Below are 20,039 nucleotides of genomic sequence, written 5' to 3' on the forward strand. Positions count from 1 at the left end.
ACCAAGTGGTAAAATTATCTATAATGTAGTGTAACAGCATAACCGATTTTCTGTATTTCACCGTGGTACTGAATTATAGCGAGCGCAGCGAGCGGCGCGAAGCGCCGCTCGTCACTGCGAGCTCTAACGACAACGCCTGGGCGAAGAGAAAATTCGGACTACTGCACATTCGTTCAATAGAATTTTTTTCCGCAGTAATTCTGACCCACAATGCATCGCTTCTTGTTCTCGCTGCTAACTTCATTCACGCGGTAACAACAACTAAAATTTCACAAAAAATAAACTCACCTTAATTTAATGGATATTGCATGCAGATAGTAGATTAAACGTTCTTTGTTAAAATATGTGCAGTTTTTAAACTTTGTTTATGGAAATGCAGCTAACATACGTCATGTGACGTCACAGTCTAGACGTTCCAAATGTCTCGTGAGGTTTGAAGAGGCGGATCTTAAAATGAAGTGAACAATGCACTCGCCCCAACGGTCGCACCGTCAACATATTATCAATTACTTAAGTTGTAATTGTTCGTTTTCTGGAAGTAGTTACTTTGCAAATGGAAACAATCGACCCTCTTAAGATAAAGATTTTTTTTTAATCTTTAAACTGACAAGTCTGCCATGTTAACGGAAGACAGAGAAACATTCTATTATTCAAAGTCTTAATTTATCAATGTGATTCTGTAGCCAGGGTCTAGTTTTATGAAGCTCTCTACATTGAAAAGTAAATGTAAATACCCACAAAGTAATTAAAAGCATTTTACAAAGTCCCTATTGATAGTGACCACAGAAATCATTCTGTTGTACTTAAATATAAACCTGTAAATTATTAATTAATATACACTGCTTTCACCTTTCCGGATACCGTAGGAGTCGGCCGGTCCGTTTTTCTCCACCTTTGACACAAACGCCCCCAGCTTCCTGCCGTAACCCTTTTTACCAAACATAACACGCATGCCTAACCCGGAAGCTGTAGTAAAATAATCGACAAAACTGGATTAAAGACCTCTCTGAGAAACAGAGTTTTAAAAGGCGCTCTCTGTTTTAAGTCCTCCAATCAAAGGAGAAAATCCATACGTGTGTGTAATGTTATCTTCAATATCAATATGGCCTGTACTTTTCTTCAAAAAAAAAAAAAAAAAAAAAAAAAAAAAAAAAAAAAAAAACTACAACAACAACATTCCTCTGATGTAGTGCATTGTATGACCGAATCATATATAATTGTAATTTAGATAGAATATAACAGAGATAAGAATTTATCAATTATACATTACAAGTCTGTCTATTGTCTACATATCAAGAAAACCGATATATAAGATGGAGAATTGTAAGACTGTCCCCGATTTTTATTCTGCAGCTCAGTAATCAATAGAACACCGTGATTTCCTCGCCATCTCTCCTCAGTGATTACGTAAGTTTAATAAAAGCATGAAATCGAGCTGAAATAGCCATCACGTTCTCCAGTAGATGCAGCAAAACAATAATCTTCTCGTCTCGTCCGTTACTCAGATCTGACTCATTATCTATCATTAAAGTCAGGCTCGTGTTTTTCTGATATTTTAGAGAAATACTCATGCAGTTTGGCTTCTTATATATATTCTGATTCCTGCCGAACGTCAATCAAAAGCGCCCTCGTTCTTTACTCTCTTAGTGTTTTAATCTTATCCAATTTTTTTTTAAAAAGCATAATTCTATATAATTGATGATCAATTTTTAAAGGCGTTGGTGTGACCCTAATTTTTACATTTCAAAAAAAGTCAAATTAAATTCTTTAAATAGAGCGTTGCTATGGAAATTACCCGAAAAAATATGCATTAAAATCAGAAAAATATTCTGTTTCCTTGAATACGTACTCTTGTATGTAGATTCCCAAAACTTTTATGATTTATAAACCTGACTTTCAATTTTGACTACCATCCAACATCCAATCTCTAACTGGATGCAAAAAGCTGGCACATAGGGTTTAATATTTATATAAACTTAACAAAATCGAACATTTTCCCTTCTTGGTAACCACAGCAACAGTGTTGTATTTTTATCAAACTTTATCAATATATGATATTCAACTTTAGTTCTACCAGATAAGTACCATTCAAGGTGAGTCAAATATGTTTCTTGATAAAAGGTAAGTAAATTCCTAAAGCAGCAAAAAAAAAAAAAAAAAAAAAAAAAAAAAAAAAAAAAAAAAAATCACTTTAAACAACTGAAACGTTGTTTCCATGGTTACACTGCAAAGTAACAATTTATCCCAATTTTTCTTATGCTGTCGGTGTTGCAAGGTCCTAAGGATGTTTATATGCTAGTCATGAATTTTTATTAATATTGTTTTTCCTCAAGATAGTAGCATCAACCCAATCTTAGCAACAGATTTTGCATGGTTACACTGTGTTACCATGGCAACCATGAAAGTTATTTTTAGAATAATATTGCCAATACCTAATTACTTAAAGTCAAATATTATTATTGTTTTTCTTAGGTTGTTGATTGAGTTTGATCAAGTAATACCTATCATTAGTGAATATTGAGCGCTTTTCAGCATTTTGCAGCATCTAAAATGTATTCGAAATGTACCCATGGCTACCACTTACTAAGATATATATTCTAAATAGTTTATTTATAGCATAAGTGGCAACAAGGTGTCATGTTTTTGTGAGAATGGTTTGTTTGTTTTTCTTAGTCTTTATTAAGGCTTAATAAAGATTCAAAGTACATGAAGCTGAAAATCTCAATTTTTCTAACTTTTCTGGCTGTTACCAAGCAACCAAGACACATAGCAACAAAATTTTATTTGATATATGTTTCTGGTGTCAAGTTGTAATAATCGGCAAAGTTTCAACAAAATCGGTGACCATGCGTGGCAAAGAAGTTAAAGTGGTTACAAAGAATCGCTTTTTTAAATATCCCTCTCGAGAATTTTCCACGCCATCACTTGCCGGTGGAGGGCTTCAAATTCAGACCTATACTCGGCACTGAGAAATTACGTCGAGCATTTATAACGATTAAGGAGGGATTCTTGTCTGGTTTCTGACTAGATGAAATATTCATAGTATATTTGCTTATATGTCTTATATATTTAGATGTAAGGGATTTAAAAGATCACATTTTTCTTTCCTCACCATAATTGTACAACTTTAAATAGAAATGGTAAACTGAGTTTGAAATCTAGCAGGGACTATATTTTTGGCGGAGCAGCGGCGTATGAAAATATCTCCTTTTCTGCTTCTCAAAATTACCATAGAACAATGAATTTAGTTACAATTTTTAAACAATCAAAGGCGAATAGAAAATTTCAAATGTAAGTAAAATTAATAATAATGGACTGAAGTTTTAAAATATATTAAATAAATATGATTTTCCAAACAAACTACAATTTTGTTAACTTTTAAAAGCTTCCGGTCTAATTACAGATTTGAGCCAAAAATCAGTAAAAAGTGTTTTTTCTCTCTTAGTAAACGGTCAAAACTTTTTGTTTTTGTATCAATTTGTACATTTATATTACTACTTTATTACGGTATTTTTTATTCTTAAGGTCAAGGAAAAAGATAATGACCTTGACCTGACCTTGCTTTTAAAATAAAACGGTCATACCATCACTTAATGATAATGTCTTCTTGAATCTAGGAAAATTTCATTAATTTTTAAATACAAGAAATATGAGAGGAATCCCTCTTTAATTCGTGGTCATGAGACGAATCTGTATTTATAGATGGATAGATTCGTATTGCTCAAATAGTGTTATATTATGGAAAACATTAATTTCGTAAATGTAAAGTTGTAAAATGTAAAGTTGAACTTAATTATGAAAAAGTTTTGGATAGTTGGAACTATTTTTTCGTGCGGAAGGATTTCAAGCAAAAAATGCATGCAAATTGTAAATTTTCATTCTATTTGGCTTTCAAATATCTCCGAAAATTAACTAATCGTTATGCACAACTATTTTTTTTTTTCAGACATAAGACAAACAGTGGAAACTGAAACCTTATTTATCGAATTTAAAAATAAACGATTCGATGTCTTATTAAAATACATAAGGCTTACATTCATAAAATTTCTCGAAAAATACCAGTACATGTACCATAACATTTAAAAAAAATTATTTATAACCCTAATTACTTGAAAAAAAAAATGAAATGTGACCCTATGTCTTTGTTTTCGACATATACAATAGAGGATATAACGATAATATTCATGCAACAATTTAAAAAATGACATCACTCCTTCACTGAATTACAGAAACATACTTTGTTATGATAAATTTTCTAATTTTCAAGTGCAAGAAGATCAGATTCATATTTTGGACATCAAGGATTTTTTTCTGACCAAAACTTATTATTCTTGAATATTTGTTTATTTAAGGCATATTGACATATTCTTAATATTTGTTTAAACAACAAGGTTTAAATCAATATTTATTTTTTTTCTAAGTGCAAAAAGGTCAAGTTTAACTGGCGTAAGAAGCAAAGCATGTAACATCTTCATCTCTTCAGTATTATTTTTCTTCATAACATTAGATATTGAAAATATACTTCACGAAAAATTGCCATTACTTCAAGTATATACCTCTTTAAGAGATTAATAGTTAGATCACGTGACTTACACCTGGTACTTTGATCTTTGACGTCACGATACAGAAGAATTTCTCGTGGCTCCAGCGACGTGAGATAATCTGTAGGAATATAAAGAGGACACAATTAAAATGAAAATTTTAATCACCTCTACATTTATTGTATTATAACATGCCTCATCTACAGGGAACATAAAGACACATCTTCACGATGTCAAGGTTTTGAGATTACGTACCTCTCACACCATGACGGACATTTCTCGAATTTAGCCATATTCTTAGACGGCCTAATTTTAGGACCAGGAGACATACATTTTACAATTTCGTTAGAAGGGTCTTATCCATTATCAGTATTTTAAAAAATTTCCGGCAGAATCAAGTTATAGGGACGGGATACAGAAAATCTTAAAGATATAATGTATTGGGCCTGGAACGTGGACACAGGAAACGAGAATTTAACAATATCATTATACATGTATATAAAAGACGATCTATTGTATATTTTCGTACTAAATGTAACAAGTCAGTGGGAAACAGGAGTTATACAGTTTGCAATATGCATGTTTGACCCACTCCTCAAGGATAGGGATGAGGTAAATGAAATGAATAAATTTTGTTTCACTTTACATACGAATATTTTGTGCAAAAACTGTTAATTTTTTCAGGGAAAACAGAGAGCATTACGTCATCTGGGTGTGAAGTAACGAGAGGCACAAAGATCACTAAGCACCGGGTCATACTAAGAAGAAAATAAATTGTCCGAAGGGGCGTGGCAAGTATTTTACAGTCTGCTATATGGCTCAAGTGAGTATTGAGGTTTTTAAGATTGGGGGTGGGGTGTAGATTACCAAAGTGTACACTCTTAACATGAACAACTTTTACAATCAAGACTGATTTCAGACCTCAAGACCATAAACTGAGAACAGACTTTTAAAGTCAAAATTTTGATTTTTAATATCCTAAGTTTTATTTAACATATAAGCATAAAATTTTGCAGGTTTGTTTAATACACAAATTTATACATATGTTGTAAATTTTGTTTCATTATCACAATTAATTCAGGAATTATATTGATTTGAAATTGATATACAAGTGTAAATGCTTTTGGAGTTCCTACTTGATAACCCCCTCCCCGTAATATTGCCCTCCCTGCTTATCTTCTTGATGTATGACCTTCGTTGTTCCCTTGAAAACTTTTTTGGCGTGGCCCTCCTTGTTTCCCCCTGATGTTATCCTCCCTGGTTATTGTCCGCGAGGGGACACCAAATCTCATTCATCTGTCAGTCTGTCATCTGGCAGTCTCTTCGTCTGTCAGTCTGTCTGTCGCAAAAAATTAACCTTGGTCATAACTCTCGAATGAGAAAAGATAGGGCTTCCATATTTCACATGTATATTTCCTGTGACAAGACCTTTCCAAACTAAGTACATGTACTATGATTTTTGACTCCGTGAAGTTGACCTTGAAGTTTGACCTACTTCTAAAAATTTTTAACAAACTTTAATTTGGGTCATAACTTTTAAATAAGAAAAGATAGGATTTTCCCATTTCTCTTTTACCTTACCTGTGACAACATCTTTCCAAATATACTATAATTTTTGACCCCGTGACCTTGACCTTAAAGCTTGATCTACTTTTAAAAAAAATTAACATTGGTAATAACTTTTGAATAAGAAAAGATAAGCCTTTCATAATTGACATGTGCATTACATGTGACAACATTTCCAAATATACTATGATTTACACCGAAGACCTTAACCTTGAGGTTTGACTTAATTTTCAAAAATTTTAAAATTTCTGATAACTTTTGATTGAGAGAAGATACGGCATTTACATTTGACATGTGCATTATCTGTTTCAAGACTTTTTTGAATTTACCTTGGTTTTGACCTCGTGACCTTGACCTTGGAGTTAAATCTACAGTCTTTTTCACATTAACTTTACATTGGTAATAACGTAATGAGAGAAGAAAGGGCTTTCATATTTTTACATGTACATTACCTATGACAAAACCTTTCAGAAAGATTTATCATTTTTGACTTCCTGACCTTGACCTAGAATTTAGATCTACTTATCATTTTTTTTTTAAATTTGGCCATAAGAGACAACGCTATCTAATTTTTTTCACATATGTGTATTACTTCAAGACCTTTCTGAATGTACTCTAGTTTTTGACCTCGTGACCTTGACCTTGAAGTTTAATCTACAGTCTTTTTCAAATTAACTTTACATTGGTTATAACTTTTGAATGAGAGAAGACAGGGCTTTCATATTTTTATATGTACAAAATCTATGACAACACCTTTCAGAAAGATGTATCATTTTTGACTTCCTGACTTTGATCTAGAATTTTGATCTACATATTGATCTCATATTTTTTTTACTTTGGCCATAACTTTTGCTCCAGAAGAAATAAAACTTTCATATGTCTTTTTTTCCACATGTGTATTACTTGTGACAAGATCTTTCGGACTGTATTATGGTATTTGAACTCATAGCCTCGACCTTGAAGTTTTTATGCAGTTGTGAGAAGATTAAAATTTTTGCCATAACTGTTATTAATGCAATTATTTGTGTCTTTTTTGTATGATGCACAGACATGACAGGAAAAACAAACAAGACATTTATATGCCATAAATAATTGCATCTCACTAAGACACTGAAAACGGCGGACCCCAATTCTTTGAATTTACTTATCCTAGAGAGAGAGAGAGAGAGAGAGAGAGAGAGAGAGAGAGAGAGAGAGAGAGAGGGGAGGGGGAGTACGTACACGATTATTCGTTATTGTAAGTTTGTTACTACGTGAAAGGATTGTAAAGAATGCCCCCCCCCCTTTTTATTGACCGGGCTCTTGAATTTAATCCATTGGTTTTGGAGATGGAGATGAAAAAAGGTTGCAGATAATAGACACAATAATAGGCCAACAGGCGCTAGAAGCTCTTCCATCAGAAGGCCTTCTGCTCAGGTGAGCTAATAAAAGACCAGAAATGCTTTTGTACAGAGAACGTTCGCAAGAGGGCGCTGCAAGTAACAGTAATAAAAGCTCTGCTGAATCCCGTGTGAAATGAACTTTCGTTTTTATTGCTTTGACTGTAGCTGATTTAAGATTCTGGAAAAATATTAAATTCAAATGAAATATCACAAGAGAATCCGTTCATTTTCTAATAATGATAGTATAACGAGTATCAGGGTACTTAAATTTTTTTTCGGAGGAGTGATTTGAGAGTGAGGTTTGGAATAGAAAAGGCTTAATTAAGAAATATGTTTTTTTTAAATCTATAATGTCAATCGATCACACGTGGTCGTTCTCTTTACTGATAGACTCTGGAAACGATATGGATACAAGGAGTGGGATAATTACTATACACTGCCGAGGTGCATCTTCCTACTATCACTTACTGTTATTGCTGTTGTGTATTAATCACGTAAATGATGCAATCTGAAAAGATTTTAGAAAACTTAAAACGTCCCTCTTAAACAAAGAAAGGGACAACACGTTCATAAATGTAATCTATAGATTTTACAATAGAATTTCTAAAGAGAACATACCATCAAATATCCGAACCTAGAGCGGTATCGACAGGCTAAAGCAAGCAACATGTTTTGAATTTTTACTTAGGCCTATCTCAATTTTCCAAAGATTGGAATATTTACTGCAAAGTCAAGGATATGAGGGCTGGAATATGCTGGGGTCAAGGACACTAGCTAGACAAATAAAAATGACGATATAGTTGATTGATACTGACCTTGAGTAAATGGTATTTGATGAATTTCGGCGTGATCATGATCAGTAATTGATGACACAAAAGATCTCATAGACGAATTAGAATCCGAGGAATAACTCCTGTTTCTCTCCGGATTTTCTGGAGTCAGATATTTAGGATCAACGATCGGATTCTTTCGGCGTCTTTCGGTACGCGGAGTGTTGTATATGAGATCATATCGGTGTTCTGGTTCATTAGAAAATCTCCGTTCTATATCCCGACATGCACTATCTATCACGATCCTCTCAGGATTTTTATTTGCTGGGTATAAAAACTGGGGGTCATGTCGTCCACCGTACGAAATGCTGCCCATGTGATCGGGAGATAGTACATTCACAAGGTGTTCCGATGAATCATGACTCTGACCGTCCGGCTTCCGGTTACTTAAATGTTCGGAAGTTTCCCCTATACTGTCGTTGTCGGAGTCTCCCGACATGTAGTAAAATAGTTCCCCTTGGTTGGGAAGATCACATGATATAAACTCTATTTCACCCGCATTGGGATAGCTATTCTCGTAGGTATCATTTCCCTCGTACCTTCCGAGAGACGTCCGGACTGCCTGAGCTGGAGATGTTTGTCGACTTTTACGACAATGTCGCCTGCTCTGGCGCCTAGAGCGCCTGCGCCGAGAACTACGATTATACGGATCCTCATCACTATCATTGTCCGAAATGTCCACACTTTCCGTCCGGAAAATCGGCATGCTCTTCCGGCGCCCCCGTGTCTGCATCATCGCCTGGAAGGAAGAGACATGGGCCCGAGGTAGGTCAGTATCCGTGACAACAGCATCAGAGGAGGCGGGGGACAGCGTGCGCCATCGACTCTACAAAAGAAAAAGCACAGATTGCTCAAGGCTGCACAATATTCATCCTCGTTATAAAAAAGGACCCGCTGAGACGCGACAAAATTAAAATCGATGACAGAGCGAGTCAACAGATGCGCTTCATTTCAATCGGTGGTCTGATGCAGGAAGTCGGTAAAGCTTAATGATGGCTGGTCATTAGTAAGTCACCATGGTGAAGCGATGCTCTTTTGTCATCGTTCGGTGATTAGTTGAGATTGGGGAATCGATAGTTGATCTACCTGATACAGGTGTTTGTAAGTCTTGGCTGGACACTACTATGGTTTCTTTAATTAGTGGATAAAACCACGCTAACAAATTCAGAATTTCCCTGATATAGAAACGACTGAATTATTTTCTGTATGCCACAACAGATTTGATAATCAATTTTATAGAGAGCGGGTACCTATATTGATGTCCAGTATTTGTCTACGGTTAAATACCATAGAGTCGGTCTGGACATTTCAATCCGGAATTTCATGAGTTATCGAACTGATTTATTGTGTTAAGTTCCGCACTCAGGAAACCATGCATAATGGAATCAAATGTTAAATAAACGCAATGTAATTGTTAACTGATGCTGGTTCCATTACGCGTTTTACGTATTTTGTGATATTTTCTGCTTTCCGGTTTGATAAGAAGTTTTGGAATTAATGATGATCATAATATGGTTGTTAAGTTTGCCCCGGGTAATCATTCAGTCAAATAGATGATATTTACAAAGGTACAATGTACTGATCATCCCGATAATAAAATAATAATAAAAATGCTGATTGAAAATAAGTTGTTATTTACAAGGCATGTTATGGAACTTCTGAATCAAACCTATGAAGTAGTGATTTAATTAAACTTTTTTTCACTGTTTTTTTATATTCAGGATCACGCGTGGAAATACTGGAAAACCATGAGAATCTTCTTTCTCGTTTGTCTCAACAATCTGAAATCCCATGGATGAAACAAAAATGCACGTGGTATGTTGATTCTAAATTAAGAAAGAGTTCCCCTGAGCAATGTCTCAAAGCCAACAATAAAAATTCCGTGTTTCTTTCACTATAGACTTGTTCTTATTAATAATCAGAAACACCTGAGTCTAATCAAACTGTAATCATTGTGGAGGTTGATTCAGTATATCGATACTCAGCGATTATTCGAGGGTGTATCGTATCTAAACATTAGCTTCCAATATGTATCGGCCAGTCAGTCTGTCTTTAAATTCAATGTTAAAGTTTTGAATTTCAATCGTCACAGATAACATTTGACTTTTTTGAAAATTAATTAACCCATAATGTGAAATAAAAATTAAGCAGATTGCATATCTTAAATGATTATTGTATTTCACATTAGACCACTGTGGTTTTAAACGTGTTAAAGGTTTGAATCAACAAGAACTTTATGTTGGATATAAAAATAGTCAGTCCTTATAAATCAATGCATGAAATGATTCATAAGACTCATGATAGAATGGATACTCCAGTATATCGCGTATTGCTTTATAAAACACAGTATCATATCACTAATAGAATTTTTTGTTCAATACACAGAAAACAGCTCTACTGATCACAGGCGCTTGACGTTTTTAACCTTTCTTTCCATAAATAAAAAATCCCCCATACTATAATCTTGTTATTATTATAGTATGGGGGATTTTATATTTATGGAAAGAAAGGTTAAAAACGTCAAGCGCCTGTGCTACTGATCACACGACTAAAACTATAGTTTCTTCATTACATGACATTGTATCTAGAGCAGTATGGGGTAAGAAACAAGCTTTTAATCAATAACGAAGTGAAGTGCGGTCAAATAGGATATCTTTTAAATGCGGGATGTACAGTAAAATATGCTTATAGTGAACACGCTTATAATGAATTGACGCTTATAGCGAAGTGATTTTCATTCCCAGTTGCTTCTAACGGATATATAACGAAGCAAAATCGCCCATCCCTGGCACTTCGTTATAAGGCCTATATAAATAAATTGTGTGTTTCCGGTTCCCCGACCGACCCTAAAATATATGAACCGACCCTGGAAAATTTATCCGGAAGTAAACAATTCCATTTTCACTATTAGGAATCCTAATCTCGATCACTTCAGTGTTTGAGAAAATGCATATCCTATACACATTAAACAGAAATGCCATTAGTAAGCCGTCCTTTTGGATAAAAGAAATGGACTCTTTGTTTTTCTCAATTTGTTGATTGTCAAAGTTGAAATTGAACTACTTAAATGTTAAAATACAATAAAAATGTTTTCCCTACCTACCTACCCTATTTTTTCTCGGGTTGGAATAGGAAACACACTATTTATTTACATTGGCCTAATTTAAGTGTGTTTTACTGTACACGTTTTTCAAACCTTAACACGTATGGAATATATATAATGACCAAATAAATATAATTCGGTCATTCAAATTGTAACTACTGTTTGGTGAAAATATTAATTAAGGTCCACACACAGAAAGAAATTCTGAGGGTTTTGATTACTTGAGTTTCTGGGTGATTGTACAAGATAACACATGGGCCTTTTAGCTCACCTGAGCTAGAGAGTCCCGTTATCTTACAGATCAAAGTTTGTGTGTCGTCTGTTTTTGTTAACATTTAATACCTTTAAAAAATTCTTTTTGAAGAACAACTGTCTCAATTTTACCAGCATTAAATTTTCATAATGCAAGTATTTTTAAGTAAAGTGAAGATTCAATATATTGCCACTGATATCAACATGGTAGAAGGTACAGGGAACACAATAATATTTAAAGTTATATATAACGATATTTAACGAAAGTGTTCCGTTAAATACGTAGGAAATATTATATACTAAAATCCATATCGACATATGTCATATCAACATGAGTTGCCCCATAACAGCCCAAGGGCTGATATGTGGCCCGAGGGTTGATATGTCGCCCGAGGGTTGACATGACTTATGATATGGATCTTAGTATGAAGTATTCTATTTATCACTTAAAATATTTAATATGTGAGTTAACAAAATCATTTAAGAATGTTTCGTTCATGCATTTGACGTTTTTCTTTAAAAAATAATAGAGCCAATTTTAGGTCATTTTTAAACTCATGAAGTCAACAAATTTTAGTTCATGGATTTTATTACATGCATATTTCAATAAAATCAAGTTTATAAACTTTTAAAAACGTTACTTCCGGTTTGATATGGAATTTTGCACACAGGTCTTATTTGTGATATAAGTTTTTGGACCCGTCGTTGATATGGGGTATTGTGACTTTGCCCGTATTACATAGTGCAAAATCGGTGTATTTATTACTAAGTATATGATAAATGCATGAATTAACACCTTGTCCACAGAGATCTCGCATTTAATATATGAGACATGTTATGAATTGTTTTCCTTTTCTATATTATTCATTTAATATAAATACATGTATATTTGTTTGATTTTTCCAAGTTTCGATATCCAACTACCTGCAATATTTTTAATCGCTTTTGAGGCTAGAACTCGCCCCAACAGAACGGAAGTTGGATTTTACCCGGTGAAAACGAATTCAATATTGCTGAAATTGAAAAAGTTCATACCTCGATCATTTTCTGTCAGTAGTAAAAATGTCTCTAGATCCTGAACTACCGCGCTCAATTCTCTCTCTCTTTACATTAGCAGCTAATTTTTACAGGATTTTTTTTGAACTTCTCAAAACAAATCAACACAAAGTGCTGCCACTTTTTTTTTAAGTTTGTTTTCGGTGTGATATCTTTTTTCCCCACATATTTCATTGGTTATAAATTTACATAACGTAACTGCACAGTAACTCAATAAGGCCATCCAAAATTAATTCCATTTTACGTCGTCCACTCCACGACCAGATGCAAGTTTTAGTTAACTAGAGGGAGGATTAAAACCTATAGAAATTGAAGCACAATGTTGATCATTTTTTGCTGTGAGGTGGACAAAACTTTGACTAAACATTGGCTTCTACAGATTAAGTTTTATATTTTATTAATTTTTCAACACAAGTGATAGGTCATTGAATTCTTCATTTTTTGCCGTTAATATGTAATTATAAGATAAAAGAGATTCAATATAAAATAAATGTATTTTCCGCGAATAAAGAATACGTCAAAGAAGAACGTCAGCTATAAGCAGATCACTAGTATTTTCAAAAGGTAATCTGATGATCAAAACCTTAACTAATGACAAATAAAATATTTGTACAAACAAAATAACTGGGAAATTAAAAGTCAATGTCACATCTTATGATAACATAACTGTTTTCAAAAACAACTTGTGACAAACAACATACTGAACAACCGTATCCTGCCTCCGTTCAACATCTATAGATCTCTCTCTCTCTCTCTATAGATGAGATTAATTTCTATTTAAAAGTAGGCCAACAAGGTAAAATCTACCATCGCAAGGTTCATTGTGTTGGTCATTTTCTTGAAACAAACAATAAACTTACTTATATGCAGGCCTTATCTTTCGCTTTTCATGAGTTGTGGTGTAAAACATATCAAAAACAGGACAACAGGTAAACTATATATACTTGTCATTCAATAAGTATTACTGTTGTCGTTAGAATATCCCTTAACAAGCAATCCACGATCTAAGTATCAAAATTCAAGCACGAACGAATCAATAGATTTTAGAAAAGTTTCCTTTTTTAGGTTAAAGTTCAAGGTCAGTGAGTATAGTAGACCAGAAAAAGTCATTACAAGGAATGTACAAGTACATGCTTAATATTGAATTCCTCGGGCAATACATTAATATACAAGTTTTAATTATTAAAATCCACCTAATCATGGATCAACATTTTTTAAATGTAAATCCGTAATATATACTGAATTTCTTGTATGAAATGTCAAGATCACTCGAACACTAACCTTGTGTTTTTATTATGACCAACTACAGACAGAAATACTTTGGGACCAAAGTGATCACAGAGTTTCATTCTCTGCTTTGCAGGCGACACAAAATTCAGGTTTATTTTATCAAATCTTCTTACCTCATCCTCTGTGAGATCCGCCTCTAGACTTCGCGTTTTCTGACTGAAGAGTGCTCGATTGAGAGTAGGTCGAGCACGTTGTCCGTGATACCAGACGCCCGTTTTACAAAAGAACTTCCGCTTCATGTCACACATATTGCAGCGCCATCTACCTCGCACCATCTGCAACGACAGGAAATATTGGCATTATATCATGTATCTATGTAGATCATTCTATGTTCCTTGCATATCAAGCATCTCCTTCACAGAGACCAGCATGAGACAGAAGCGATGCTTATCTGTGTGCAGTCTGTCTATGCTTCGGTCTAAGAGGTGAAGAAGTTGACGCCAGCAAAAATCAATGGTGATGGTGTAGTGCTTATGGATAAACAGAATATCGATAGAGATATTAATCCCTTACATCTTATTTAAGTTTGAAGGCGTCAGATTGTAATTACTGAACATGGCCAGTGACCCCATAGCCTGTCATAGTCACTGTATACCCCCAAAATATTGATTTGTATGTTTCATGTTATTATGTTTGACCAGGAAGCACTGATCACATGAATTTCTGCTTGGTCAGTTAGCTTCAATGCAGTCCCCTCTCTTTTTCTCACTGTGTTTACATACTCTCGTCCATTCGACTGTTCTCTTCCTGTATTCTGATATGTTCAATTACATTCAAATATTTATGTTACATCCATTTAATGTATGTTAGTATCTTTACCACCCTCACCGCATGTTTGTACATATACCTACTCTCACTGCATTTTTGTATGTTAACCAATCTTGCTTACCAATCTCAATGCAAATTTGTTAGTTAACCCCTTCTTATTACATGTTTATATGTTTACCACCTTAACTGTACGTTTGTATTTAACCATTTTCACTGTATGTTTGCATATCATAGACGTCGGGAGCAAATTGAAAGTGGGGTGGCTAATTGAAAGTGGGGGGGGGGGGAGGGGGTTAAACCAACGGAAAAAGGTAAGCCCCAATTCCCAATGCCTATATTATATCCTATATTTGAAAAAAAAAAGTGGGGGGCCTAAGCCCCCCCCCCCCCGGTTCCGACGCCTATGCATATTATCCACTGAACTCTATGTTAACAATTCTCGTGTATGTTTGTATGTTTACCACTCTCACAGTATGTTTACAAGTTTATCACTCTTACAGTTTGTTTAAATGTTTATCACTTTCACTGTATGTGTCTATGTTTAACACACTCTGTCTCGCGGTATGCTTATATGTTTACCACTCTCACAGTATGTTTATAGGTTTAACATTCTCCGTCTCGCGGTATGTTTATATGTTTACCACTCTCACAGTATGTTTATATGTTTAACACTCTCGCGGCATATTTATACCATCCTCATGGAATTTTTAAATTTTACCTCTGTCACAGTATGTTTCAATGATGTTTAAATGATTAACACTCTCATGATATGTTGATATGTTTACCACTCTCATGGTACGTTTATATGTTTACCACTCTCATGGTACGTTTATATGTTTACCACTCATGATATGTTGATACGTTTACCACTGCCACAGTATGTTTTTAAGTTTACCACTCTCACGGTACGTTTATACGTTTACTGCTCTCATGGTATGTCTATATGTTTATCACCGTCACTGTATGTTTATATGTTTATTACCACTCTAAGTACATTCACGTTTACCTTAATTTGTTTACCACTCACAGTAGATTCACGTTTACCACTCTAACTGCACGTTTGTAATAGCAGTCTCACTACGCGTTTGCATATTTATCATTGTCGCTGTATGCTTATATTTTAACTTATTTTCTCCCTTTATTTTAACATTTCCGAAATAATTAAATATCTTTCGACTAATTTGTGAATAAATAAGAGACAAAAGTATGATAGGATTGTTGCGTGCGTCATAAAATTGCATTTAATTTCATAAACACATTAACACATACATATAATAAAGAAATAAAAAACAAATACTGTAATTAGCACGTAAAGTCGAAAAAAAAAGATATTAAAGATATCGGATGCGTGGGCAGGAAAAATCAAAGAAAAACAACCTTAAATGCCTTGTAACGAACGCCGCATTAATTGAACATTCCCCGAATGAAGTTGTATATTTATACTGAACGCAAAAGCGCTCCTGCACGAAAGAATCTGGTAAAATTAACCGAATTCGAAAATTAAGGAAAATTACCGAAACCAAGACGTTAAAAACCTGAAGAAATAAATCTCACTGTTTATTATGTTTAAGCACTTTCGTTCTATGTTTAATATTTTCGCTCTTCTTTTTGTGTTGCCCATAGTAAGGAGTTTGGATCCTGCAATCAAACTCTTAAGAATTTTTTGTCAAATATATTCTTATTATCTACACAAATAGCTTAATTAAAAACCAATACAGAAAACGGGGGTCAAAACGTTCTTTTGGCGGTACGGTGCATTCAGTATGACCTTTTTGCACTGTAATTGCGTCTTACATGTATATAAGCCACTTTTTCGAAGTTTTTTATTCTAATAAATCATGGGTCCAATGCAGTCTTATTCTATCTTGATAGACACATTAAAATAGTTTCAAATTACTTGGCACAATTATTTGACCTTTCTGCACGCACAAAATGTAATTTGTCTGGTATTAAAAAACAAAACAAGCAATAATTTTTTTTTTAAAGTCTCAAGCTTTTACTGGATTTAAGCAGAATGGTCAATCTTAAATATTCAGAAAAAAGATGAAAGTGGGGATCTATGATGCAATTTTTCTTTTGATATTACTAAAAAAATGTCAATTTTAAGCTAAAATTTGGGCTATTTTTTTCCCGAATTTCACAATAAATTTGCTTTATTTGTAACAATATGATAGAATTCATTATAGCTAATTTAATATAAAATCCGAGTCAAGTATAAAACATTTCACTGCACAAAATAACTGTGTGCAACCTGTATGGAAAAATAGGAATTCAAACTTAACAGTTCTGTAAATACTACAAAAGAGAAAAAAATGATCATTTTCTTCTAAAACTACTAAGTATTCTGCCACAAAATACAGTTTCTCACTTAATGCTTTTTGTATGGAATTTAATCCTGGGTTTTTAATTGAATATAGTTTACTTAGCATTGAAGAATCTAAAGTTATTGGAAGAACTGAAATATGATGCAGGATTTTAGAAATAGAGGTCCAGATAAAAATCTGCTCAAAAGCTCAGGATCGAACCTCCTTACTTAGGAAATTCTTCGTCATGTTGAAAATTAATTAGTACCAATTATCATGTACAATTTAGTCTTTTTTACCTTCTTTTTCTTTGGATCCCAGCGGCCTTTAGTGAATCCCCCGCAACGCTGACAAACCCGCTTCCGGCAGTCATGACACAGACGTCCGATGCCATCCGCGAATTTCGTTTTAAAGCATAATCGACATAGGCGTAGATCGATGTGTTTTAGGCGCCCTTTGCCGCTGCCTTGTGCTCGGACTGCGTCTTCGTATTGCTCCAGCTGTTGTCGAATGGCCCTAAAATTTATCATTTCTCAGAAAATTATAATTATTCAATATTACATAGTATATTGATCATATCAAAAACTAGTCCGAAATATCTGACGTTTTCCAGGCTTTTTTCACGATTTTGGTATTTAACGTGCCAGGAAAACGGCATGTAAAATATCAAAATCGTGAAAAAAGCCTGGAAAACGTCAGATATTTCGGACTAATCAAAAACACGAGCAGGAAATGGTTATTTTAGCTTAGCTACTTAATCCAGGTGTTTTATCAAAATTATCTCTAATTGAAAAGTGGGAGAAGGCCGCGAAAACAGAGTATCCTGTCTCGGCCTGATTTCATTATAAGTTCATTAAATCTCAAATACTATACTGATATATGATGGGAGAAAGCTACATTATAAGATCATGCACTGACGTTAAACTTGGAGATTTTCCTTTTGCCAAATACAATATTTGTTTCACATATAAGACTGAATGACCACGAGAAATCTTGCCATTGTTTCATTAGTTAAAATTTTTAACTATTTTTATTTGACTTACATTGCTAAATCTTGATTTTTTTTTTATCTTGCATAGGCGTCGGAACCGGGGGGGTGTAGGGGGGGCTTAGCCCCCCCCACTTTTTTTTCAAAGATAGGTATAATATAGGCATTGGGAATTGGGACTTACCTTTTTCCGTTGGTTTAGCCCCCCCCCCCTCCACACACACTTTCAATTAGCCACCCCACTTTCAATTTGCTTCCGACGTCTATGTCTTGTGTAGTAACCTTGAAGCAATTTTAAAACTGAAAGGTCAAAAGCTTCTCTTCAGTTTGTGTCCACAACATTCATAACACCCAACACTGTCCTGCCCATGGACTTTGATCTTTTGACACGGGATTCATTTAACAGGTTTCGTCTTTTGATAAATAAGCATCTCTGTATACACAGAGTAAAGTCGAATGGTTCTCTTTATAATGTGTCTACATTATCAGAATTGTAAATTTTGAATTAAACAATTTCATATTTTGCTTTTTGGTGATGTTCTTGCATCTTTCACTGTTGTCGTCTGCAAGAATACTTACCAGATACATGACGTACTTACCAGATACATGACGTACTTACCAGATACATGACTTACTTACCAGATACATGACGTACTTACCAGATACATGACGTACTTACCATATAATTGACGTACTTACCAGATACATGACGTACTTACCAGATACATGACGTACTTACCAGATACATGACGTACTTACCAGATACATGACATACTTACCAGATACATGAACTACTTACCAGATACATGAGGCCTCTTCATTCTCGAACTCTTCCTGTCGTTGAATGACCTTTTGAAGGATGTTAATTTCTTCCGGGGTCAAGTGAGAAAGATCTGGGGTTGGAGGTTCCTCGGGACTCTCACACCTTACAAGTTTGTCCCCTGGACGAGCCAATTTCGTCTGGAGCGAAAGGAGGATTTTAAGACTGTAACATCAAGCACAGAAAAAAAAGAAAAAAAACAAAAAAACAAAAGAAAACTGAAACGTTGGAGGAAAGTTGTAATTTTTGTCTTTCAAACTGACGTTTAAGATGCTTGAGGTGACTCGATCGACCAAGGTACACATACGAGCTCCCAGAAAAATTCAAATTGATAAATTTTTAATTTTTTTTCCTGGTGGACTTGAAAGACAATTTTTGTTGTTTTCCTTCGTATCGTCTGAATACCTGCTTTGTAAATATTTTCAATCAACTCCTCTTAAACAATCCTTTAGCTTTTTAATTTTAATTTTTAATTTTTTTTTTTTGTAGAAATAATCAGAGATGGACTTAAATTGTTTACCTTTCTGAACACGTGCGCCATAACACATCACAATGAAACACATCTGATAGTCTGAAAAGAGAATTTTTTTCACATCAGAATCACAAATAAGCACATGTAATATTCCGAAAAAAAAAGAATTATTTCACAGCAGTCAGTGGTTTGTTTTTTATATCACCGTAGAGAGTATCATATGAAAAACTGTCAGCTGGATTTATAAGGAACCTGCGTAATCGGGCGATATTTTATCAGAATTCACACAAAGTCCTTCAAATAATGTTCAGAAATTGACAAAAAAAAAAAAGAAAATACTTGATAATAAGACGATTTTAATTAACCAAATTGCCGTCTGCTTGTTTTATTGATTATATATGGTAGTTGTGTTTGATGGTTACCTGTAACACACCTGTCATATGACAGAAATATATGTTTATATCAATTTGCTATTTAAGGCACTACATGTATAAGTTGCATGTAAATCTGTCATGATTTCTTTCAATGAAACAAGCTAATTCAAGGAATTTATGTCCCCAGCTTACGGAAAGAAGTATTGATATATTAGCCAGAAACTATTTGAAACAATACACAAATTTGTGGCCTTTGACCCTTTCATCTCGGAATGAATTTGGGTAATATTTTTA

The 20,039-nt window shown here is 34.2% G+C and overlaps 1 protein-coding gene across 1 annotated transcript in view; it reads right to left on the reverse strand.

Annotated features, from left to right (window-relative positions):
• Positions 1-19,457, reverse strand: part of LOC133200802 (regulating synaptic membrane exocytosis protein 2-like) — a 29,974-nt gene extending 10,517 nt beyond the window's left edge. The window contains exons 1-7 of the mRNA XM_061336605.1: positions 19,420-19,457; positions 18,879-19,039; positions 17,391-17,607; positions 14,134-14,295; positions 8,305-9,145; positions 4,594-4,662; positions 850-966 (exon numbers count right to left, since the gene is read on the reverse strand). Coding sequence (XP_061192589.1) covers positions 850-966; positions 4,594-4,662; positions 8,305-9,145; positions 14,134-14,295; positions 17,391-17,607; positions 18,879-19,039; positions 19,420-19,440 — 1,588 coding nt within the window. The 5' untranslated portion in view covers positions 19,441-19,457. The remainder of the gene's footprint in view (positions 1-849; positions 967-4,593; positions 4,663-8,304; positions 9,146-14,133; positions 14,296-17,390; positions 17,608-18,878; positions 19,040-19,419) is intronic.
• Between the last annotated feature and the right edge of the window lie 582 nt (positions 19,458-20,039).

This window comes from Saccostrea echinata, unplaced genomic scaffold, assembly GCF_033153115.1.
Source record: "Saccostrea echinata isolate AGI-Se365-2 ecotype Australia unplaced genomic scaffold, CSIRO_AGI_Sech_v1 ptg000041l, whole genome shotgun sequence".
Lineage (NCBI taxonomy): Eukaryota > Metazoa > Mollusca > Bivalvia > Ostreida > Ostreidae > Saccostrea > Saccostrea echinata.